The 26,754-nt window shown below is 38.0% G+C and overlaps 1 protein-coding gene across 7 annotated transcripts in view; it reads left to right on the top strand.

Moving 5' to 3' along the window:
- Positions 1-26,754, top strand: part of LOC105231003 (proteoglycan Cow) — a 152,501-nt gene that overhangs the window by 109,631 nt on the left and 16,116 nt on the right. For all 7 annotated transcript variants that reach the window (XM_049450570.1, XM_011212072.4, XM_049450569.1 and 4 more), the window contains 3 exons: positions 290-517; positions 14,572-14,720; positions 23,286-23,518. In XM_049450570.1, the coding sequence (XP_049306527.1) occupies positions 290-517; positions 14,572-14,720; positions 23,286-23,518 (610 nt within the window). The remainder of the gene's footprint in view (positions 1-289; positions 518-14,571; positions 14,721-23,285; positions 23,519-26,754) is intronic.

Raw genomic sequence — 26,754 nt, 5'->3', positions numbered from 1 at the left:
AGAATTCCTCTTCAAAAATCATCCTGCACTCGGCTACACGAGTGGCTCTCATACAAAAAAGTTTAATTACGCCTTACCTCACCTTTATCACCTTTTATTTGTAAGTATGTATTTCGACAATTCACCAACGCCATTAAGCTCACACTTCCGCACATCCTTCTAGTACCACACTGACAATCTCCCTCTCTCTTAAACACCCACACATACACATACATAGCTCAAACTCTCCTGAACTGCCGTTGAACTAATTATTTTTGTCTGTCTTATCTTTTCGTCACCGATCCTGTAGTGATGAAATAATCACGAAAGCCAAGTACTTGGAGGAGGAGGCGGCTAAACGGCGCGCCAATAAGGACAACGCCAACAACAACAACATCAATATTAACAACAACAGCGAGAATGACAATGATGATGAGGATGCGAAGAATTTCAGCTCAGACGAGGAGTCCCGTGAGGATGATGTCTTCTATGAGAACAACAACACAGCCGGCGATAAGGACGACGAAGAGGATGAAGAGTGAGTCAAAAGCTTGAAATAATGAAATTAGTCGATATTATCTCTAAATGACTGGGCCTGGTTTGTGGCATCAAAAATGTTTGATTTTTCACATTTCATTAATTAACGGTAATTTCGAATGCACGAATGGTGGCCCGTTGGCTGAGCAGTTGGTTGTTTGGCTGAGGCGCCTGAAAGCATGCTACGAATATGATATGGTTGAAAATGTGTGTGTGTATGTATGAATGGCTGGCACATGGCTGTCGCACATGCTTCGGTGTGTGCTTGAAATTGTAGTAGTTTGTTGTTTTTGTGCGCTCAATATGTGCAAATGTGTGCGTGTGTATGTTAATATGCCCGTATGTGTCACCGCACGCATCACTCCACGTCCGTTTTCATTAACGAGTCTGTATGCTTTTTCAGGCTTGTTTACACAAGCGTGTGGGTGTGTGTATGTTTGTGTTTAAAAGTGCCGTGGCATGGTCCGTTTGTTTATTTGTCCGATTTTCAGTCCATTTTGTTGTTTCACAGTGTGCAGCTCTCTGATGTGCTCTATGCCATTGAGTCGCAAAGATTAAAAGACTTTCAAAATAGGTCACTTACGATACAACCCTGTCGCAAAGCTTGTTGTAAAGCACAAACGGTCTTTCCGCGGTGCGAATAATCGAAAGAAGAAAGATTTCCAAACAACCGTGGCACTATTGCAGGTGGCTGGCGATTTAAATCTCATTTTGTTGAATGGCTTTGTAAGGAAAGTGGAAAAAACAGCTATAATTTGCCTCATGAAAACAGTGACTTTTCGTTTGATATAATTTTTGCTTGATGAAAATTTCGAAGTTATGACTTGACAGTCGTGACGTGGGAGCAAAGTCGCCAGTGTTTGTTTGATGACAGGAGATATTTTGTCTTACCCTCGTTCTCTATTTAGTTCTGGAGCTCGATTAATTTTTTCCGGTAGTAGATTGTAGAAGTCACACGAAAGGGAGTCGCTCTAACTGAAACGTCGTTTAGTATCGAACGGTTCGGAGAGGTCCCCCCTGAGCTCGAGGGAGCTTTTGGCACTGCTCAATGTCATATTAGTTTTGCGGGGATACCAAATTCAGATCTCGAGGCATACAGGCAGCTCTTTTTCGTGCTGTCAAAAGTAGCTTTGAAATCGCTGAAGAGAATCCTCTCCTCTAAGGAACCGTAACCCACCCTGGAACCACATTTGCATTACTTTGGGGTAGCACTTGCCTCCAGGTCGCGCTTTTTACTACGATTTCTGAATATATCCCAGCCAAATTTCTAGATAATATCCCAGCTGGTTTCACTTTCCAGCAGGAAGTTGATTAAATTGTCCGCATTTATTGACCAACTAGGTATTCTACAGCGTTCTCATTGCCATGGCGGTTCGGCATAACAGCTGTCTCCGAACTTACGGCTTATCCCAAATTAAGGTCTTTTATTAGTATCGCCGTCCATCTGCCGCGACTCTCATTCTCCATATTCGTTACCATGTTGTTATTGTATCTTAAGAATATTTATCCATAGTCGTTTGCATACTTATTTCGAGGTCTATATACTTATTTGCTTGAAGTAGTAGCGATCTTTTTGATGTATGAGTCGAGCCATGCTTGCGTCCGATTAAACTTGCTTGACCTGATTAAACTTTCTTCGCGTTTCTTCTGTGTATCGTACTGGCGTTCGAGTAGCCAATTAAGTGAGATTCATCTGGCTTTCAAGTTTTAGAATAGCGCCGTAACTGAATGTTTAGAATGGATCCTTGTGCTGCTCCTGGCGTGCCGCTATCTGTCGTGATCCCCCGCACTAGAGCTCTAGGGTATTTTAAAGCTTATATGGGAGTAAGCGGGGTTATCATCCGGTTTCATCCATTTTCACACTATCGTTAGGAGTTATAATAACATATTGCTAGTGTATAAAAATCTGCAGCGACAAACACACATACAAGCATGAAAAGTACGCTTTAAAATATCAATAAAATATAGCGAGTATTTTTTAATACATACGAACATAAATATTATATATACGTGGACTCATTAATAGCTGACCGTCTGCATATGCAACTAAATGCAAATAATAGTTTACAATGAAGCAAAGCACATGGCATTTTAAATGAAATATCACGGTTGCCAATACACATACCTACCAGATGTATGTATGTATGTTTGAGTCTACACTTGTATGCGTGTAAAAAACGCAATTACTTGTCGCTTAGTATGCACGTGTAACTGTTAAAATGTAAATGTGTATGTATGTACATACGTAGGTATGTATATTGGCACAGAACTTTTTATATAAAAGCGTAAGTGTGTATTTTATTGCCAGTTGGCGTTATATTTTTGCTTACAGTTTTAAGTTTAATATTAAAGTTGGCGGCATATAAAAATGTATATACACATACATACATACACAGACACACATATAATATTTATATATGTATATAGTCCCCCTGCATTGACAATAAGCACCATGTCCACTGGAAATACCTGCAATGCCGTCATCCTCCCAAAGGCAACGTCATTAACAACAACGTCATAGCATTGTTTCGACATTTTTTTCCCACTTCGACATCAATGCCAGCGCAACAATAACAATAAAATGAGGCTACCATGGCAACAATCGACATAAAATTGCTATACAAATGTTTATGCGGTAGATATGTAGCATATTAGGGAGGTTCTTATCTGATAATAGGTTTTTGAGAATACGTAGTTTGGCCGTTTTCTTTAAAAGAACTTTGGCATGTGGGTTTTTGATAAAAAAATTAACAGAAATCTGGATGGGAATATAAATTCTGTCCTAAATACAGTCTTAGCTTCGAGCGGAAAGGGCCTGACACATCGAGATGACTGCAGAAAATGTCAAAAGCAAGGCCTCAGGGAAACCTTGGAGCAACTCTTGTGCATTTGATCCGTACTTTCAAGACAACGTTTCAAACGTTCGGTGGTCTTGCTGTTTAAACCTCTGGAAGAGTAAAATCTATTGAAATTCATCTCAATCGCAGGCATTCCAAAGGATGACTACTTCTCTTGAACTATATAACTCCACTTCATTAAAATTTAAGCTGACTTTCAATAGGTTCTACGGCCTCACTTTCGGCACCTCTGGCATCGCTAAGGAATATTAACTGGTCATTGTGCGACTCACAAGCCTACAAGATTAACATAACCTAATAGTAATCAGTTACGACTTTTAAGCCAATACTTTGACCTGATGATACCACAAACCCTTTTTCAAAATCTGATACTTTTTAATAGTGTTGAAACAGCAGCGATTCAGGTTGTTAAAGGTAAGCAAAAAATGTTATCCAACTACTCTTGAGCGGTGCTGTCGAGAGATAAAAGGTTATCGTAATGGAAAGTAATTTTAAAAATAAGAATGACTGTGTAATAAAGGACGTAAATTCTGGAGTGAAAAATGCTAGATAGCCTTGAAGTTTTAACCCAGAAAATATACTAACTTTAAACATATAGGTCACTTCTCACTTTTTCTGATTGCGAATATTATCCTTTTCTAGATTTCCTACCTTTTTAAGAAAAAACACAGAAACTTCAAATTTAATGGGAAATGTTTATTATCATTCGAAAGAATATTCTTTGACATTTATTTTTTGAAAACTATCCCTCTCAAATGTTGGCTGCGGCTACGTCTCAGATGGTTCATCCGTTGAGTCCAATTTTCGATGATTCATTCGAAATTTCGACCGGTAACTGACGAATGACACGCGTACTGGTTTGTTTCAAGGCCTGAATTGAAGCGGGATTGTCCCCATAAGCTTTATACTTTACATATTGAAACGTGAAATTCTCCCACTGAATTGTTCTCTTAATAAATCCATTGAGGTTGCTCTTCGTCTTCGATAATCAAAGTAACCACAACATATTTGAAAAATGCCCTTCAGTTTACAGTCCGTGAACAGATATATGTAAATATGGCTCTGGTCCGATAATATATAATAATTATAAACTGTCTTGAAAACATCAAAGTAATATTCTCTATAGATCGGTTAAAGGTTTCAAAGATATATCAGTGAGAATACCTTACAAGCAAGTGATACAGTTTGACAGGTCGTCTAGCTAAGGAAACCCTCACCTTTGAATTAGACTTCCGTATAACGTTGAAATGTGCGTGGTCATGGTGTCTATCACCTTTAAAGTTGTTTTTACTTTAATAAAATAGGCCGAGTTACTACTGAATTATTTCTACCTGTAGTGAGTAGCTTACATCACCTCTATTGATGACTTTAAATTATTATACCTCGATTTATTTGGTTACGAATTCAAAGATACAGATCAAATAAATTGTTTCCAATACAATGAAGGACGAGGCTAACGGATTTTCGCTGTATTTATGTAATAGTTTTCGGTTTTAAAAGTCGCCTAAAAGCGTTGAATGTTTGTTTCAGGCGCGTCAGTTTGTTTATGGGCCGAGCGGTATATGTTATGTACAGGCTTGCTTGCGTGTTTGCTTTCGTTAATTTTGTCTTCCTTTTAGGAAAAACTAAACACGCGTTGCAATCATTGTTTTGCAATATAGGCTAGTAAGTAAGAACTATATATAGTATGTCTTGCTGCGACACGCTCTCTCGAACCTTATCGTCTGACCTAAACCCAAATAGCGAACTAACACGCGATTACAATGCTGACCTCTTATGCTTCAGTCTGAGGCTCCTGCTGTCACGTCAATAACAAAAGCAAAACAAAAGCAAGTAAGGAAGGGCTAAGTTCGGTTGTGTGAAATGTTTTCAGAGTTTTGCAACTTACAAAGATCAAAGTTGGGTGATAGGTATTAGAGGGCTAATGCAAATATTGACCTAATTTAACCCATATTTCTTATGCAGAAAACTTATCATAAAAGGGTTCTCTCCGAATACTAGTTATATACTTGTATCTCACACATTGACCTATAGTTCCGAAAAAAAAAAATCATCCATAGGCACTGGGTTCCAAATATGCGATATCTAGGAGGAGATATACGATCCGATTTCGATCATTTTGAGACGTTAGATCTTCTTCATTGAGATCACTACTCGTACGACTGTAAAGTGAAATAGTAAGATGGAATTTGAAAATGAGGTATATGGGCAGTAGGCGTGGTTGTAGGCCGATTTCATCCAATTTCACACCGTAAACAACCGTTAGGTGAACAAAATTATTGTACTTTGTAGAAACATGTTGCCACAATAAAAAAGCTACAAAAATGCATATAGACCAATATATGTATATATAACCACAGATCGGTGAAAAATGGAAACTGAGGCATGTTTAAATTTATCGAAAACAAAATTTTATGTTCTTTTCTTATTTTCGTTTGCTCTTCGCCCATACTCTGCTATTCGCACGTCCTTTCGGCATTTAAGCGCTTTTATTGAGTTCAATTTTTGTAAGTGTGCTTTGCGAAAAATTTATGGCTCATCACCGCAGCGAGTCGGTTTGAATTGTTTTACTTTTTTATTGCTGTTGTTGTGGTTATTGTTGTTTACTTTGCTACTTCTTTAACTGTTTTCGCCCCGCTTTCGTAGCTAACAAACCGGCAAAGTGTGTTAAGGACAAACCGAAACGATTGCACACTTAATTCCACGAACGGAAGTCGAGCGATTTTCAACTAAATTATCCTTGAAATGAGTTTATATGGCTTTAATATTGTTGTTGTTTTAGTTATTCTTTCCCTCTCGTAAGGAAAACTCGTTAAAAAAATCGAATGTGAAAAGTTTTATTTACGTTATAATCGAGTAAGTGGCGCTTAAGAAGCGACCTAGCGACACACTAACTTTTATACAGGCTTTCACAGACACACGCACACATGTATCGGTAGCCACACAGCCGGCAACGGCCAACCATGTGAGCTTTACACTTTTTACTTAAATATACTATAAGCTCATCTTTGGCTGTATTGGTCAAACAAGTTAACTGCAGGTTGCAGAAACACTTATGGCAGCATTTCAGCGCAAGCGTTCTGGAAGTATTCGTATAATAATTTATGGTTTTTAAAGTTTGCGAATTTAATTACGAACTCTTTGATAGCCGCTAATAAAGCTTTAGTAATGATAATAACGATAATTGGGGCGGATTTAATTGCTTGAGTGTCGAGTGATGCTGCGCTAAATATATTGGAATTTCAGACGGCGCTACTAATTCTATAAAATAAAGGATTTGTATACTCAAAACTCTGAGTATCAGAAAAAGTTTGCAGTTGTCCCCTAAGGCGACTTTTGACCATAAAAAAGTTCCCTACTACAATATTTTCCGACGCGCCACAATTAATTTTTTTTCATCAAAATTTTTGATCAAGTGTTCATGTTAACAATAAAAAAATGTTGCAAACTCTCACACCTAATAAATGAAATTATAAAATTGCCTAATAAGAAAATTTTGTGCTCGATGGGATAGATAGATACCACATCAGTTATCGCAAAAATATATAGTATCTCCACCCGCTAATCGTTGCTAAATTGCAACAAAATCGGTACATTTCTGACGGAGATGCTTACTGGTCTTAAAAAGTTGATCACACTTACGCAAGCAAAAATGGTCGTGGTCGAATCGCGGTGTTCTGGTGCAAATAGTGGCCAAGCCAGAAATGATAGTTAGCAAGATTTTCGAGAAATTGGCAGGGAAACATCTACTATGATTTGCTTCACTACGGCCAAACTCGCAATTCAGAAGTCGATCACGCACATCGATTGTGACTCACCAGAAGCTGTGGAAGCTTGTTTGAGAAGTTCAAATGCATCTCACCTATAGTCCGGACCTGGTATCAAGTCTTTATTATTCCTTCCTGTCAAAATTCAGATCAAGAGAAGCTCGTGAAAATCGACTGACCAGGTTTTTTCCAATAAGTACGAGGATTTATGAGAACGGATTTTGAAATTACCGTAACAATACAATCGTCTGATGGAACTGAACAGTGCATATTTGACTTAAATCGGATCTTTCTCTGCTCAATAAAACCTTCAATTTAGTGGTAATAGTAAGGAGATAACTTCATAACAGACCACATCTCGTAAGGTTGTTGGTTTATAGTTCGGCTTCTGTGAATATACGATTGTAGTTTTATTGAAAAATTCTTTCTTAATTTTAAGTTCACCTAGATGGTAGTATTTAAGCTCCAAACCTCAAAATGTATAATCAGTAAAGGTTTTTCAAATGTGAATTGAGATTTGTCAAACAATACCAGAAAGAACTCTCGAAAAATTCTCCACTGCCTAGCTAACAGTGTTGATGGTATATTGCTATAACATTTAAAATTATAGACTAATAATATTAAAGGCCCTGGAACTCATCTTTCGCATCCGGTATTAAGCGAAAATTTAATAGTCAATCAGCAGACTGGGTTCAAGTTCAATGCCAATATGTATCATAAAAAATTGTGCTCCGGTTCTTCACTCGACAGTTACAAAAATGTATCAAAACAAACGTTGATTGATAGCAAAGAATGTGCGTTCTGCGTTGTCTTCTGTCGCGTCGTTATATAGGCATTACGGCTCTTCGACTTTACCCATTCTATGAAGGTACTCTCTGAAATATCCGTGTTCGGATAACTCGTAGCTGTGTGGGGTAGAAGTCGATTTCTTCAAATTTTCAACTTGTTCATAAGTTTAAATCTCTTATAAATCTAGTCGTCTATCAGCCGTGACTCTCATTCTCCCATCTTCATTGCCATGTGAGTAACGTGTCTTTCCTTATTCGGTCAATAGCGTTCTTGTTATTTTCATCTGTTTTCTTTAACACCTACAGCTTTTTTCTTTCGTGCGCCAGAAAGTCAATGGAATCATTACCACTTATGGATAATATTGCATCACCTGGTTCGGTAAGCTGCTGCAACTCTGAGTCGGTTTTCCTTTTTTAGCCATCTGCCCAAAACTGTGCTCTACATAAGTAAGACGTTGATGGTTGTTGACATTAAGAGCTTTCTCTTTTCTTGTGTGAGTCCTCGTATTTTGACCATTGATCTGCTAAGCTAGGAAGAGATTTGCACTGGCTTTTCTGTGGAATACTAGATTGTTTATATAGTGTATAGCTTTTTGTGTCCTTAAAATATTCTTAGTACTTGTTCGTCAGCAGTAGTAGCTCTGTTTTTTTCTGTGAGTCAAGCCATGTTTGCGTGCAAATCATGACCAGATTCAGCTTTCTTCGGGCTTCCTCTGTATAGCGGAGTAAATAGATTCAGTGCCAGTACATAAGATGATATCGGATGTCCAAGTCGTTTTCAATCCGATGTAAGCGGAACAAGAGTGTCCCTAATATTAGTACGAAACCTCACTGCTTAACTTAAATAATCAATAAGTGAATGAAACACTGGTGATCATGAAACCTCATTAATATTAGTCAAGCCTAAATTTCTACACTTAGCTTATCATGGGTTTTCTCCCATAACCTTTATCTCTTTGTTGTCTCATCCAAAAATATATATGTATAAGATCGATCGCCAGTAAGTAGAGCATAATGAAACGTTTAAGTTATGTTGGGGGTAATGATAATCTTTCAGAAATACATATACTGTTGAACTTCTCGGATAATGTAAGGGTGATATTTTCAGAAGACAGTTTTCGGATGTACTAAAAATCGTCTTAAGCTTCAAACTTATAGCGAAATGATTTCCAAGTGATCTAAAAGAGTTTTAAAACTGTAGGCTAGATTAGTCTGGTAAGCAAATGAGCCACGCATAGACCAGTTTTGGTCCTTTGCAACACTGATCATTTCGGATGCCCGCGCTTGACGCGAATTTCAACAGACTCTGTGGCCTCATCGTGGGGACCCCATAAGCTTACAGCGTAGTCTTGCCAATGCGGGACAGGCCACAAGGGATGCTGCATTGTTTTCCTGTTGCCTTGCTCTAGACTTTGAAAATGTATACTCGTAAAAAATATTGTTCGAACATTGACCAGTAAGAATGTGTGATTTTGTTAGAAATAAACGAGTTGCCTTGTATGCGAAATTTATTTACTTTGCTTTATGAGCACTTCACTCGTTGATATCAACGATCCCCTGTAAATATTAGAACTGTCACACTTGGCACCCGCATTCGTCCGTCCGCACCACATTGTTGCTCTGGTGACATTTTTCGTGATGAAAGTGAAGTCTACGAGCAGGCACTCGTGCACACAGCGAATACAAAATAAGCAAACAAACAAACAAAGCGAAATTCGTAATGCAGCAACACTTCAAACAAAACCAACGAACACAATGGCGAAACAAAGGATAATCAGAGAGAAAGTGAATAGCACCGAATGGCGAACAAATGACTGTGCCAAAGAATGCACAGCCGCAGTAATAACAACATTCTAAACGTGTTTATGTGTGTGAGTGTGCTGCTGTGTGATTCGGACACGAGGGCAAGTGCGAATGACGCAAGTGCTGAACCACAAAAGTTGCAAACATTTCAAATGTTCGCAACAAAGTAGATATGTGTGGGTAGTTATGCATGTGTGTATGTAGGTGTATGTGTGTGCCTGTGTGTATGCAACACTTTTGGCTTCTGTGACGTGAACTATGCTTTGCTCTGGTGTGGCTGGTAAACTGTAGCTTTTAAACTATTCACGAGTAGTATTTACGTTGCTTTTTGACATGACGAAAATAAAAGTGAAAACGAAATTGAAAAGGAAAGCATGAAATTTATATGGAAATTCACAAGCATGAAAATTAATATTCCGTAACATGTGCAGCGTTATTTCAAGTGCATAATCACACCTACGCACACTATTATAAACTTGAAAATTTGTTTTATAAAAATTATTATGTGTATGTTTCGTATATTTCAAAGAATTTTTTAATGGAACTTATTTTCGTTGAATTATTGTAATTAAAATGAACGAAAATCTATATTTTCCCAATTAGTAGGGTTAAAATTTTAATATGAGTCAAATTTAATAAATAAAAATTTAAAAAAACCTTTGTGCCCATGGCGTATGAGTGACAGTTCATTATTCCATTTAGCTTTTCGTGCTATCGAAGGCCGCTTTAAAATCAACGAAAGGGTCGTGGGTGTCGATCTTTCTTTGGGTCTTTTCCAAGATTTGGCGTATGATGAAAATGTGGTCGGCAATAGATTTTCCAAGTATAAGGCCACATTGATAAAGCCCAAGCAGTTTGTTGAGTGTGGGGTTCAGTCTTACACACATTACGCTCTATAAGACCTTATATGCGATATTAAGGAGGCTTATCTCATGGCGCATAGCATCGCTAGGCGACTAGTATAAAGTTGTATACACATTTATATATAACGACCAGCTTTTTTAAAGGCTGATGCGCGCTCAGCGCCGACCCTCAAATGATCAGAAGCTGCAATTAAACTTCAAGGAACCCTTAAACCAAATATATCGAAGTGGCTCCGTTGAAGCTTACTCTCTTTTAGTCGTGACAACAGACTCTACACCGGTTACCTGCGATTCCAGGGTGAGTGGCGAGGACGCAAGAAAAGGAATTGGGTATAGTTCTACAACTGTAACTACTTACCCACCAGCATAGCTGTACCCCATTACACCTCAAATCATTATCATCTTTACCACATATTTAATAGGCGTATTACTCAAGGTGCTTCACAAAGTTTTTCGTACAATTATATCTCGAATTTCACTTTTGTTGAAAAGTAATGAGTAGCACTTTATATTCCAATGAAACCAAAGTTTTATTATTCTATTTTGCAACCACTAAACAAAACCGAAAAGGCGGCGGAAAGACAAACTGTTAACACTGATTCCGCACACAAAACAAATGTTCCGCTGAAACTTATTTGGATAAAATTTTAATTTTCTTTTCTGACTTTTTTTGTTTCCTTTTTTGTCTATTTGTAATCTCAGTTATCTTTCGCATAGTTTACAAAAGTTTTAACCGCTCTCTTCGTAAAGCCAAACTGCGGCAAATGGTCGAACTCGATGTCAACACGGTGTGTGCCGTTATCACAAATTGTGTTATTGAGCGCACAATTGAAGCTTTTGTTGTTTACCAAAGGTTTATGCTTTGTTCGGCGAACGTACCATCCACCCACAGACCCTAAAAGCTTTTTGTTTGCTCATGCTGTTTGTTGTTGCTAACGGGCGTTCACACATTTTCGCATAACGAATGGAAAACACCAAAATTCAATAATGGAAATTCAATATTACACTCCCATAACTTTTTCATTTATTTATTGGTTTAGTGCTGTGCAGGAATTTTCGTTAGATTTTGTTGTAAACACCGCAGACCGGCGCATATCGTCTACATGTAGAGGTATTTTTTCACTTTGCTTTCCATTTGACTGCTCCGCGTGCTGGCACCCTTTCTAAGGGTGGCATTGAATTCCCAAAACCCTCAAGTATTATCGCTCAATGTTTTTCTTGATTTTTGACAGTTGACAGCTTTGCTTTCGTCACTTTCTTTCTTTCTGCGTTCACGTGCTCCTTCCACGCTTTGGCTATCACTTGCCATCACTATCTCTCCCTCTTTTCCCTGACATTTCCGTGAAGTTTACCTTTAACATTTTCGTAGTCTTTCTATTACTGTTCATATTAATCTTAGTAATTGTGTGTGTTGTTGTATGAAAGTTAATTGGTTGTTGCTGTCAGCTGTCAACTGTCAACTGCTTGAACTTGATTTTCATGTATTCCAACTTGTTGCCAAATCTTTCATAACATGAACATTTTATCTATATTGATTTTTGCTTAGATTAATTTCGATATTCGAACGCTCAATCATGGAGTAGGCTTATATCGGCCTAAAAGTTTTTTACGAAAAGAACAGCAAACGGATGACAGCTTGCTAAATAAGTGAAATGCGTATCTTTCTCCGACGATTACTAAGCCTCCATTTATTCAGCGAATTGAACATGTGTTCTCTTTAAATTTAAGTAAGTTTCGAATGTCGAGCTCATTATCCGTTTTTACCCTTCTTACAATTTGAATTTTTCTATACTACCTACAGACTTCTGTATAAACATTTCGGAATCGCTTTGTCAAAACAAGAAATTAACCTAAATGAATTTGATTTCGATTTTCGTACGAAGTTAAGTTGTTGGCATAGACCATAGACTTGACGTAGCCCCTTAGGAAATAATGTAAAAGCCTCAAATCGCACGATCGAGGCGGCTAATTGACTGAACCATTTCGTGAGATAACACGTTCACTAAACTTGGTTTTCAGAAAACCGATTGTAACATTCGCTGTGTGACTTGTGGCGCCGTCCTGCTGAAACCACATATTGTTCGAGTCCATATCGTTGAATTCGGGTTGAAAAAATTCAGTTGTCATTTAGCGTTAGCGTTTCCCATTCACAGTAACTTGCCACCTGACCATCACGAAGGATGTATGGCCCAATGACGCTGCCGTCCCATAAACCGCTCCAAATCGTAATTTTTTCTGGAAGCAATGATGACTCATGAAGTGGCCGTGGATTGTTGCCTAACCAGTAATGCCTACTTAACTTATTGTCCAAGCCATTCAGTCAGAAATGAGCTCTAACGCTGAAGATGATTTTCGATGAAAATCCGGATCATTTTCAAGTTGTTGCTCAATCCATTTCACGAACATACGACGATTCTGGTGAGCAAGCGGCTGCGTCAATTTGACCTTATAAGAATGCAGGCCAAGATCTTTTCACAAAAATTGCCACAGTGACGTCGCAGAGATGCCCAACGCTTGAGAACGACGTGTGAGACTGATTTGGATCTTCCTCAATTGATGTGGCAGCAATATTCTCGACACTACGAGCACTTCTTTGCCTCACTGGCACGGGAACATTTTTTCTGTGCCTGTGGATTAAAACTTTTTCATTAGACGCTCAATTGTTGATCTGACGATTATGAGGACCATAAATTGGACGCAGCGCTCTTAAAGTTGAGGCTAATGACTCCGAATTTTGGTCCTAAATTTTAATAATTTCGACTCGTTGTTGGATCGTATATCTTTCCATGATGAAATGGCAAACTGAAGAGAAATGTCAAAAAGCGGCACAAAAATATGGTCTTGGTTGGTACATCGTTTGCTGTCCCTCTCGGTCTGCTTTTGTAGCCCGTGGTGCCAGAAAATAACTATTAGATTCAGATATGAAATGCCCGGCAAAACTAAACAAAAATAACATGACAGCTTTACACGACTCACCCGTGATTTATAAAAAAAGGCTATTGAAAAAAGTACCTCTACTTGGATCAACCTTTGATAATTTTTATATGGTTTGAGGGTTTCAGATAGTATCATGCAGGTAAATCTTCCACATTGCCATAAAACATTTTTTCGGAGGTATTTCTGGAGAGCTGCTAGGGGATCAAAGAATCCAGAATTTAAAAAAAGAAGAAGCGACTTTAAATTACATTAAATTATTATTTATTTGATGAATAATTTTTTTTGTTTTTTTTTTCCAAGAAATTGTTTGTTTTTCGGACTCACAATGACATATAATCCCTTAAAGAATATGTGTAAATATTAAAAAAAATAAGAAAGAAATTTTGAGTAACCGAAAAGTGGAGTCTGTTAAAGAAAACTTATATATTAAACATCATATGTATGTATGTATATGGTACGAATGCATAACTGTAAACAATCATGTGACTACAAATGTACGAAAAAGTGAGTATTCGTCCACACAAGAATAACAAAACGCCTTATACACTAAGAGCGTATATATGTATGTATGTGTGTAAACGAACGAGTATGTTAGTATTTGTGTATGAGTGTGAGAAATATTTAAAATACTCGCATGCTGGCAGCTGACTCCTGCCAACTCTGCCTGTCAACCAACCAGCCAGAGAGCCCAGGCCAGCCAGCGGACTATAATTTGCATAAGAAATTAATTTTCCACTACTTCATTCACTCACACACACATACATCCATACACAAGCACACTCATTTGCCACAGCAATTTGCCGCACTCAACTTGCAACTGTTCAATAACGTTGGCCCCTCTCCGCCATACTTCTCTCTTCTTTATCTACTTTCATGCTACCGCTCGCGTGCTGGCTATGTGCTACTATGCGGCCACCGAATGCGCCGTTGCATCCTTGCTGCCAACCATCCACTACCAATTTTTGCTATTGCAACAATGCTTTGGCCGACCACGCGCCTGTCCGCCCGCGCGTCTCTGGCTGCCACGTGCTTCGTCCAGCAATTGCAAGCCCTGCCCGGTGGCAAAGCCGACTTTCTTATGCGGCGCCGACAACCGTACATACTCATCGCTATGCAGATTGGATTACCACAACTGCATACATTCCACAACCATAAGGATAGCGTGCAAGGGATTCTGTCCATGCAAGGGTAAGTACAGCTACCACTACAACAGATAACCGTTATTCTTGATATACATACATATGTAGAAAATAAAAATTAAGTGAGTATATAAAACCAAAAAAACAAAAAACGAAACTTTGGTGGAACCGAAGTCATAATACCCTTCACAAATAAAAAGTTCTCTTCACCTGAACTCGATTTTGATCGTTGAGTTTGTACGGCAGCTATAGGTTATAGTGATCCAATATCGGCGATTCCGACAAATGAGCACCTTCTTGTGAAAAAAATTTTCAGATTGAGATCTCAAAAGCTGAGGGACTAATTCGTGTATATACAGACGGACGTGGAGACAGACTAAATCGAGTAAGCTCGGAACGCGGATTATTTATCGTTACATGCATATATTTTAAAGGACCCGGACGTTTTCTTCTGTGTATGTAAAACTTCATGTCAAACTGTATACACTCTGTTCAGGGTATAAAAACACAAAAAGAAGGCATTTTGCGGACCGATAACTTATAGGAGAGTGCTCAGTGAGTGCAGCACTTGAAACCTGAAAGCAAAGATGAGAAAACGAAAAAGCATCCTTCTTTGACCACCAAACACAAACACACGTGAACACACCCATGCGAAAGTAAATATATTGCATCCATTAAGTTATTGTTTGGCTGTCTACTAAAGGGCAAACTCACATCAGACAAAAAAATTTATTTTGCTCTCCATTTTTTCACTCCAAAATGCTTTCGTTAAATTAAGTTGTCTTCATATTCTAGCAAAGTAAATATGCCAACCGACAAGCGTTGACAGTAAATTGCAAAAACAAAAACGCACAAGCAATTTGGGTTCAGTAATATTAGAATAACAAACGAAAGGGTACAATGAGAAATGTGGAGACTTGAAATAACAAAATGGCCAACAGCATACAGTGCATCACAGAAGTACACAATCTAAAGTAATTTATTAAATTTTCTGGAGAGCAGAAGAAAAAAAACTGCTAAATTATTATCTCGTGCTCAAGTAAAAGCACATTCCGATGGTATAATTTTTCCGATATACCACTGCTACTAGGGGCAAAAAATAGTAAGTCTTTGTCCATAATTTTAAAATAGATCATTTATTCTTCAAAATCTACGTCGTTTCCGCTCAAAGTAACACCCCTTGATCACAATACACCTATGCCAACGTTTCTTCCAATCCTCAAAACAGTTGTCAAAATCAATTTCTTGCATAGCCTTCAATTCGAGTAGTGATTCACGTTTAATGTGTTCAATCGACTCAAAAAGGTTTCCAGAAGTCACACGGAGCTAGATCAGGCGAATATATAGCTTGTGTCACGACTCTGGTTGAAAATTTTACGAAAAGCTCACATAGAATCAATGCAGTATGTGATGATGCATTATCGTGGTTCAAAAACCAAGAGTTGTCGGTACATAATTCCAGCTACTTTTTACGAATAGCAACGCGAAATTGACGCATAATACTCAACAGTGTTGACACTTTGGCCGGTCGGAAGGAATTCGGTGAGCACCACACTCTCGATAATCTAAGACAACGATCAGCATAACTATGATTTTTGACTTGCTTTGACGTTGTACTTTCAGCTTCGGCTCACCTTTGTCACGATATTCGAAATCGATCCACTGATCGTCTGTTTCCGGGTCGTAAGCATAGATCCAAGACTCATCGCCAGTAATAATAAGTTTAATTTTTTTCGAAAAGCAGTGTCGCGTTAACGTCTGTGAAACTATGCTTTCCGACGACCAGGATGTCTAGGTACTCAAATACTCTTACTTTGACATAGTCTTCTACAATATTATCCACCGATTCTTGATATAATAATTTAATCTGAAACACCAAATACTTGCTCAGTCGAATAATAATCCAAATATAGGTCTTAAACCACAACAGATATACTTTGAAATTGTTTTGAGCAATATATCTTTTATTTTCATTAATACTTAAACTTCCTTTTTTCGAAATCCAGATAAACCACTTATTACCCTTAAATACTCAATCATTCCTCCCATTCTCGTCCAATATTGCAGCCTCTTCATTTCCTCCCTGCAAAATCCCGGTCAAACGTAAAATGCACTTTTTTTAAAGACTAAAATATAGTTTTAAACATTATGCCCTAATATGTAGCTATCCACTGGTAATCGCACACTACTTAGTATCAATTTTAATGCGATTGGCGCGCCAACCGCATGACAGCCTTTCCTGCCTGTATCCTGTATCCTGCATGCCATATCCTGACATTTCATTGGCTTCGCAGCACTTCTGCACTTACTACAATTTATTTTCCATTCAATTACTTTATGTAAATTCCGTTCGGCATTTTGCGCGCATTCCTTTGAGCGGCTGTCGTAGCCAGCTCGGCAGCGCCGCATTTGCATGTGATTTTCGCTGTCGCCATTTTACGCCTCGCCTTCGCAAAGTTGCGGTTGCACAAAATTTTTATTCCATTAATTAGTTTAATTTTATTTAAGCCGATAAGTTTATGAGAAGCATTAATTCACTAAAAAGTGTGGTAATCTGATTAAATGGCAGCCTTTTTTCTACGAAATTTCTATTTATGAAACACCTGAGTTGAATAAAGTGTAGGTGAACTTTTAAATAGTATTAAGTACTATTAATGGATTATTGTTGAATTTGTATGCATGATATATACATACGTATATACAAACAAGAAAATGTGATATTTGGTGGAGCTTCTACTACGATTTCGTATATATTGGGGTGAATTGTCTCTCAACTATAAGAAACAAGTAAAAAAGGGCAAAGTTCGGATGTAACTGAAAATTTTGTACTCTTGCAACTTAAAAAATCAAAGTCCGAGAAATTCTTTCCGGAAGTTTTAGATCAAAATTTTATCTATTTTTATATTTTAACTATTGTGCCATGCCATGTGCTAAAAAAAAGTTCCGTGGGTTTCATTAAGGTACCTTACATACAATCGCCAATCATATGGAGGAAATTCAGCCAGATCTTCGAAGACTCTGATATTAGTTATATAGAGTCTTGGTTAAGTTTTCGCCCAATGTTATCTATTTTAGGCAAAACTACACTGTTATGAGTATAAAATCACCTGGAAGTTCAAAAATCTTTATATTATTATAGATAAATGGTGATTCAGGGAAGTATTGACCCGATTTAAGCCATTTTTAATATACAGAGATACTATTACTAGGAGAAGATTTTCTTTGAATTTTAATATCGCTAACATTTACGGATAATTTCGGTGCAAAGTCAACTGTAGATATAAAAATCGGTCGGTCGGTCCACGAGATTTCTGACTTTACCGAAAAGTGGGCGAGCCACCACCCATTGTTTAATTTTAACACCTTTTATAAAGCTATGTAGTACCATCTGGGTGGTAAAATTTAATGCTCTAGGATCGTTTATGATCCGATTTCATTAATTTCCACACTTGCCTTAAGCTCATATGGTTATTTTATCTACAGATTACATAAAACGTATTAAAGTGCGGCACACTTTTTCAAAAGGCACTTTGTAAGTTTTCCTTTAATTGCATTTTGTAAGCATGGTCTATGGAACATATGTACCAACTTTCATTACAATGTCTCAACATTTATTTAAGTTACTTCTTGCACGGGCGGACGAACGAACAGACAGTCACTCGGATTTCAACTCGTCTATATTTATGATATAAATATATGATAGTCAGAAGGGGTAAGGTAAAACTTCTCAGCCTCTGGTTTCAAAGCATATTTAACCGCCCTTGCATCATGCGGCTGAGCGTTGTTATGATGGACAAGTAAGGAAGGGCTAAGTTCGGGTGTCACCGAACATTTTATACTCTCGCATGAAAAGGTGATAATCGAGATTTCATTATCCGTCATTTACATATTTTTTTTTATTTTGGTTCCTAATGTATATACATACTCGTATTATACAGAGAAGGCATCAGATGGATTTCAAAATAGCGTTATATTGGAAGAAGGCGTGGTTGTGAACCGATTTCGCCCATATTTCGTACATGTCATCAGGGTGTTAAAGAAATATTATAAACCGAATTTCACTGAAATCGGTCGAGCAGTTCCTGAGATATGGTTTTTGGTCCATAAGTGGGCGACGCCACGCCCTTTTTCAATTTTTAAAAAAAAGCCTGGATACAGCTTCCTTCTGCCATTCCTTCCGTAAAATTTAGTGTTTCTGACGTTTTTTGTTAGTCGGTTAACGCACTTTTAGTGATTTTCAACATAACCTTTGTATGGGAGGTGGGCGTGGTTATTATCCGATTTCTTCCATTTTTGAACTGTATATGGAAATGCCGGAAGGAAACTTCTCTATAGAGTTTGGTTGACATAGCTATAGTAGTTTCCGTGATATGTACAAAAAAAAAATAGGGGGCGGGGCCACGCCCACTTTTCCAAAAAAATTACTTCCAAATATGCTCCTCCCTAATGTGATCCTTTGTGCCAAATTTCACTTTAATATCTTTATTTATGGCTTAGTTATGACACTTTATAGGTTTTCGGTTTCCGCCATTTTGTGGGCGTGGCAGTGGACCGATTTTGCCCATCTTCGAACTTAACCTTCTTATGGAGCCAAGAAATACGTGTACCAAGTTTCATTATGATATCTCAATTTTTACTCAAGTTACAGCTTGCACGGACGGACGGACAGACGGACGGACGGACGGACAGACAGACATCCGGATTTCAACTCTACTCGTCACCCTGATCACTTTGGTATATATAACCCTATATCTGACTCTTTTAGTTTTAGGACTTACAAACAACCGTTATGTGAACAAAACTATAATACTCTCTTTAGCAACTTTGTTTGCGAGAGTATAAAAATTATTGACTCTTGCCAAGTCGTAAATCACGGGTGTTTTTCGGAACTCGCTTCAACTTGATGAGTTGTTGTAGCTAACGTTCCCTATTAATGACTTCTACGGTTTCAGAAGCTCCTAATACGGCACGCTGTTACTTCCATTTTTCAGTACCAGTACAATCCGATGCACAAACGACATCTTTTTTCAGAATTTAATTATATAGCGCCACATTTCCTTTGTTTTTGATGTACGCCTCTGCTTAAATAATGGGTTATTTATGTGCAGAAGTTCACGCAAGTAAGAAAAGTTCTTTGTGCGCCATTCACTTAGGCGTCTCACGAGTTCCGGTCTTACACCAAGCCTCCTCTGGGTAGCCAATAAACATCCGTTTGAAGGCGAGCTAAAGAGAGAAGGCGAAACATCCTTCCCCAGGGTTGTGTGCTCAATTACGGACCCGCCAGATAAAAAAAAAACACCTCCATGAAAGGAAGAAAACAGCCAGCTGTTGTAAACTCAGCAATTTATAACCTCGTAAGCGATGTCTACGCCAGTAAAAAAAAATAAGAACGTGCCTTTAAGTTCTTTTCATACCTTTTTTCTCACCGCGTAGACGAAGACAAACATATGTTCCAAAGCTCTTTAAGAGCTTTCAAGGTTCTCTCACAGTACTCGACTTCTATTGCAAGATCTTCAAATTTTGGCTCGAGTGGTGCAAGTAGCTTGAAATCGCTTACGCGATTCTCTAACAATCTTCAAATAATTTTTTCTTCGACTATAGCAACTCAGATACTTCTATGTTAACGAATTTGTCAGTTTCAGTATCCGTTTGGTATATAGCCCTGCTTGCTTGTTCGAATTGCCACTCTCCAAGTTCTGCCGAATATCGGACAGATAATTACTACTTTCAACATTTCTAATTACCATCAAATTAGCGTCTATGTCTGGTGTCTCTTCACACATCACACTTTTTCTAACCCCAAATTAGTTCAAGCAAGACGAATTAAGGTTTAAAACGACTCCCATTGGTATTAAAGAATAGATATTAATTACGAGACTGCAGGTGTTTCCCATAAGAAAAAGAAATTAGTAAGCTAAACGCCCTCATAAATGTAATTATGCAGATAACAGCCATGTACTTTAAACTAAAATAATTACTACAAATAAGCATACAATAATTCAGGAACGAACAATTAAAATCACTATAATAACACCAGCCAAAAACAACAATCGTGACTTTATACCTAAAACTAACAAATAAACATTTATATATATCAATATACGAGTACATACATAATTATATTTATATGAAATATATACCACCATATCAGATTAAATACAAACAAAAGCATTTACAATAAATACATTAACGGTAAGTTGTCGTCGTAAGTCGGAAAACAAACAGCAAGGCGAAGGCGATACCAGTAAGCTGCTTACTGAAATCCCGTATATATTGTGGCACATTAAAGGACAATAATTAAAAATGTAAACAAACAATTCAAGGGTATTAAAAATAACGGTTTGGAAAACATTTCTACCACACACCTCATTGGTTCGAGACAGACATTTAAAATTAATGAGCAATTTTATTAAAGTAGAAAGCATTTTGTAGTAAAATATTTAGTTTACATTAAACAGCATTCTCATATACATATATTGTTGAACCGACAGGTACTAAATATGATTGAAATTGCTATTTTTTGAGAACTCAATACTTGTCTATCAATACTTATCCATCGATAACTGGTGCTATTGAAACTAATCCATTTTACACAACCTTACGGTTTAAAAGGCATGTGAAATTAACACTGATCAAAGCCACCAAGGCACTCATGACATGCAGATGCCTAGCCGGCAGATCCGAGGCGGCAAGTCAGGTATAATCAGATGGATGTATACCATGATAGTAAGGCCTATTGCCACTTATGGAGCGGTTGCTTGGACGTCTAAGGCAACGCAGTCTTCTTCAACTATCGAAGCTGCAAAGGCTCGTCTGGGTCTGCGCTTCAAGGGCTATACGCACTTGCCCAACCGCAGCCAAGTTTGAAGTCAAGCTGGAGCTCACACAGGCAGCGAAACATAGCGTGCTGCTCATGGCAGCAGAGGGTTTTGGAAATATTTATATATGATATTGTCGACTCAACGAATGAAGGCCTTAGGGCAAAACACCGTTGGCCCTTCTTCTAAAGGATGGCGTTACGAAGAGGACAAACTTTACAAAAAAGTTTGCAGTTACTCTCGGCAGGAAGGCGGAGTGGAGTGATTCCACGCCAACCAACTACTGAGGGTCAGCACATTAACGGCTCGAAAACACTGAAAGGCATTGGACCGCATACCGAACTATCCATACCAATGCGATGTTTTCTGAATGCCGGGGCATAAAGGGGTAGTCAGAAATAAGTTGTCGACAAACTAGCCAGCTCTGAGGCAGCATCTAGGATAATGGGACCAGAACCGTGCATTACGGTGGGATCCCACTCTATAAGGAAACAACTCGAAGAGAGTGGGGAGAGAACGCCAATGGTACCAAGCTACAGAAATGCGCCATGCATGAAGAGTTTTCACTTTTGTCCTATTTCATTGTCCTCGAACTTCGTAAGGCTTGGAATCGATTGCTATTCCGGCATCAAAAAGATTTTTAGCCGTAGCCTCGCAAGCGAAAACTCTCCCTCTTCTTCAATATTCCAAGCATCAAAATTATTTATGGTTTATAAAAGGTTGCCTCTTTCGATCATATAGGATAGCCAAAATTAAAGGTGAAACCTCCGCAGTCCTCAGTAATATTAGGGCTTCTCGAAAAAAAGCGTCATTAAGTAACACAAGTACGCGGTAGGTGATTGGAAACATCGACGTCAAAATACATCCCTCCGAACGGAATATCTGAGTCGATGACTAAAATAACTGGTCAAAAGCGAGCACCATTCAAACTCACTCCATCTATCCCTCGATACTCTTATTACATCGAAAATCTAGTTTAGTCTAAATGTATTTTGACACAATTATAATAACAGCTTAGGTTGGTTAGATAATCAGGCTGCGATTTGCGAAGTCACGACAGATTCTACTAGAAACGCCCTTCCGTTGTGATGCCTAGATTTCCAAAGTATGGATCAAATAAACCCTCGATTATCGACAAATCGCATTATGCCTGTCACAAAATTTGTTGAGGCGGCCAATATCAATTCCACAAATATAAAATCGGCCGTTTCGTAGAACGGATGACTACAGAGTGCCTTCAACTTGAAGCAAATGAACAATGAAGAAGAAAATGGCTGGCGGATTCCACTTCACATTCTTCCATGCACTTTTGACAAAATCTCAAAAATTTCTGCATGACTACCAATAAGACTGTGTCCATTTAGTACTTCTATCATTACAGTGAGATGTAACTCGCTAAGAGCATGTAGTTCAAAGCAATTAACAAAGAAACCACGAGCACAATTTGCTCCCTCAGTAAAAATGTGTGAAGCTTCAAGTTGTTAGTCCAGAAAATTGTAAAAGAGTGTAAACTCTTTAAAACTTCGCAATTTCAGAAGTTAAGACAAAATACAGGGTATAGCGCAATTTTCGTGTTTGATTCCAGTTCCGACGGACGTATTTCTACAGGAGTTCTCTATCAGTTATATCCATTTAATTGCACTCCAATATTTACTCTTTCACTTTACAGAAAGTCTAATAGATTATTGATACAAACTTTCGCGTCATGTTGCTAATGATCCTTATACATAACCTCTATTTCAAAGTATCTACTGTACTACTAATTAAGTATTTATTTTCAATATTTTTTTTTTCAGAAAATACGGATGGCAAACGTTTACAGCGTCTCAGTGAGCGTCAAAGTGCTTTTAATGCCAAATATAAGAAGACCATAGAGCAACAGCAGCAGCAACAGCAACAACAGCAAAAGCAACAAATGCAACAACAATTAATGTACAAGGATAACAGCAATAGCAACAACATTATGGGCAACTCCAATGACAATTTGGACAACACTTTGAACAGCAACAATTTTAATGCTATTATGGACGTAAGTAGCAAAGATGATACGAGTACATTAGCATTACATACAGTGGCTGACAGCTTATTTCGTGCAACTGCTAAATAGAATTGTTGAACTTTATAGACAAAGTACTAAGTATGGTATCAAATACAGAAGAAGAAACACGAAATTTATGCCACACATTTGTAAAATCAAATTCGTTATAAACATCTAAAAAAAGATTAGCTTCGCATAGCAAATACGACGAAAAAATATTTCTGAGAAAATAACAGCACACAGCTTATTTCCTCCAGTTATTTTTAATATAACAGTAATTCTACGTGAAAACATACATTAATACATATTATTCTTCGTGCTATATATAAGTGTCTTTGCTATGCCTATTAACGCATCAAAAACCAAAAAAAACCTTTTCATAAATAGATCTCCATTTCGAGCTTCTTTAACTTTTTAAAGAAAAAACACAGAAACTTCAAATATTAAGGGAAATGCTTACTATAATTTGAAAGAACATTCTTTGGCATTAATTTTTTGTGGCTTATATTTCTGAAATGTTGGCTGCGGATAAGTCTCATATGGTCTATCCGTTAAGTTCAATTTTTGATGACTCGTTCGCGCATTTCGACTGCTAACTGGCAAATGACATGCGCGATCGAAGCAGGATTGTCCGCATAGATTTTAGACTCTACACTTTAGTCTTATCCCCACAGTAAAAGGTCTAGCGGTATGATATCACACGATCTTGGTGGTCAAACGACCGACCCAAAGCATGAAATTATCTGCTCACCGAATTGTTTTCGTAATAAATACATAGAATGATACGATGTGTGGGAAATGACACCGCCTTGTTATGTTCTCACCGGCATCATTTTTGAAGAAATATTTTTCGATGATTCTACTGGCCCACAAACCACACCAAACCGTTGTTTTTCTGAATGAAATGACAGCTCTTGAATTTCTTCATTTTGTTTTTCGTTCCAAATGAGGCAATTATGACTTTTAACATACACACTGAGTCAGAAATGGTCCTCATCGCTGTTTCAACTGTTCAAGTTCTCGCACAAGTTGCATTTTGTACGCTTTCAATTTAAGACCTCGGCGTAAAATGAGACAAGTCATTCTATCCGTCAGTCCGAGTTGCTGTGAACGACGCAGAACCGACTACGGCTGCTTTATTTTCTTCGCTGCGTGCTGTAGGTGATCTATGGTATTCGGATATCATCAGCCAAAAGTTTAAGCTTACAGCTACACGAAATAAGCTGCGAACCACTGTATATTGTATTTAGTACGAAGAGTACTGCTTAGCAAAAATGTGGAAAGGAAAATGCGTTAATATTTAAGCTGTGATGTGAGGTGTGTTCGTTTAAAAATAATATTTAATTATTAAAAATTCTCTTTATAACCGGTTAAGAACACTTTTAACAAATTATGGACATTTGTGAAATTTCTCTTTGGTTTTTAAAGTGATTTCGTTGCACCATCTCACTTCTCAAGTAAGGGTATCTTTTTAAAAGCCTCATTTTGTTAGATCACGCCTGACTCGTGTCAAGCGGTCATGTTATTTTTGTTGAATATTATTTTGTAATTCATCATGGAAAGACTTACGTCTGAACAAGGTTTACAAATCGTTCAAATTTACTACGAAAATTCACGATCGGTAAAGAATTTGTTTCGCGCGCTTCACTCAACTTATAGTCAACATAATCGGCCTACTGAATGTACTATTCGCAAAACCATCACACATCTTAAGACCCAGCGTTTATTATAGGTTAATATTCGACCGAATTGAACACGTCCAGCACAGAGTGAAGAAAATATAACGACCGCAGCAGAGACTGTACACGAAGACCATGGAGAGTCGGTTCGGCGCCTTTCGGTGCATTTTTCGTCGAAATATTAAATTGAAAGCGTACAAAATACAGCCTTCCCAAGCGACATCGCTTCGCTTGGGCTCTTGGAAAGTTCTCGTTTTCGAGCCAAATTTTGTTCAACGATGAGGTACAATTGGTATGTAAACAAGCAAAATTGCCGTATTTGAGACGAAGAGCAACCTGAAGAGATTCTCAAGCTGTCATTTCATCCAGAAAATACAACGGTTTGATGTGGTTTATGGGCCGGTGGATCATCAGTACATATTTCTTTAAAAATGATGCGGTAACCTTCCGTTATCGCACCATTACAAGCGACTATTTATTTGAGGCCTGGAATTTAAGCTCGTGACATTTGGTTTTAACAAGATGGCGCCATTTCCCACACATCGCTTGAATAGAAGGACTTATTGAGAGAACCCTTTTCGCCGGTCGATTGGCCACCAAGATCGTTTGATATCACATCGTAAGACTTTTTCTTGTGGGGATACGCAAAGTCTAAAGTCTATGCTGATCATTCCGCTTGGATTCTGGCCTTGGAGCAAAGCATCGGCGTGTCATTCGCCAATTACCAGTCGAAATGCTTGAACGAGTCATCGAAAATTGAACGCAACGGATAGGCCAACATTTGAAAGGGACAATCTTGAAAAAAGAATTGCCAAATTGCCTATTAGATTTAAAGTTTTTTCTTTAAAAAGTAGGGAACTTAGAGTTGGTTCAGCCTTTACAGCAATTCACCTCTGAAGGGTATGATGTAACAGCTTCGGTGCAGCTGAAGTTAAGACTTTTTCTTGTTTTTAATTATCTAACACTCCAACGTTTACTCAACCATCACACTTGAATGCTTACTATTGCTCACCAGTTCACCACACACGTACAAATGTATAAGTATGTCCTCATTTTCACGATACACCAGAGACCACATGTTGTTTCGAACTCGGTTTTAGAGCCAAAATAAAAATTCGAATGGCACCAAAGTCAATAAGTCTCAAATTGGTACCTTTTGTGGAATTCCCTGAATAAACGTAAATAACGAACGTAAATTTTATTTCAATTCTTGCAATGGTTCTTTTTTTGTACCTTCGTTTCTTCATTGTTCTAACATGAATTGTGCTTTCTTTTCTATTTCTTTCATTTCGCTTACACGCTGCCGCACCGTTGCACCGCCCGCTCGCTTATATCCACCACACTTCATTGCCATCGCTGCTACCGTTACACCGTTAACGGTTCTACGACACCGGCGACGCACATCGTTTGCTTTGTTGTTGTTGCTTTTATGCTTACTCATGCGAATGGCTGATTTCACATTCTTGACACCTGATCACGTCGCACCGCTCGCCCTACACGCAACTGCATATTCCGTTTTTTTGCACCGGTTATTGTGGTTCCGTTATG

This window comes from Bactrocera dorsalis, chromosome 2, assembly GCF_023373825.1.
Source record: "Bactrocera dorsalis isolate Fly_Bdor chromosome 2, ASM2337382v1, whole genome shotgun sequence".
NCBI lineage: Eukaryota > Metazoa > Arthropoda > Insecta > Diptera > Tephritidae > Bactrocera > Bactrocera dorsalis.
This window is presented reverse-complemented; position numbering and strand designations above follow the sequence as displayed.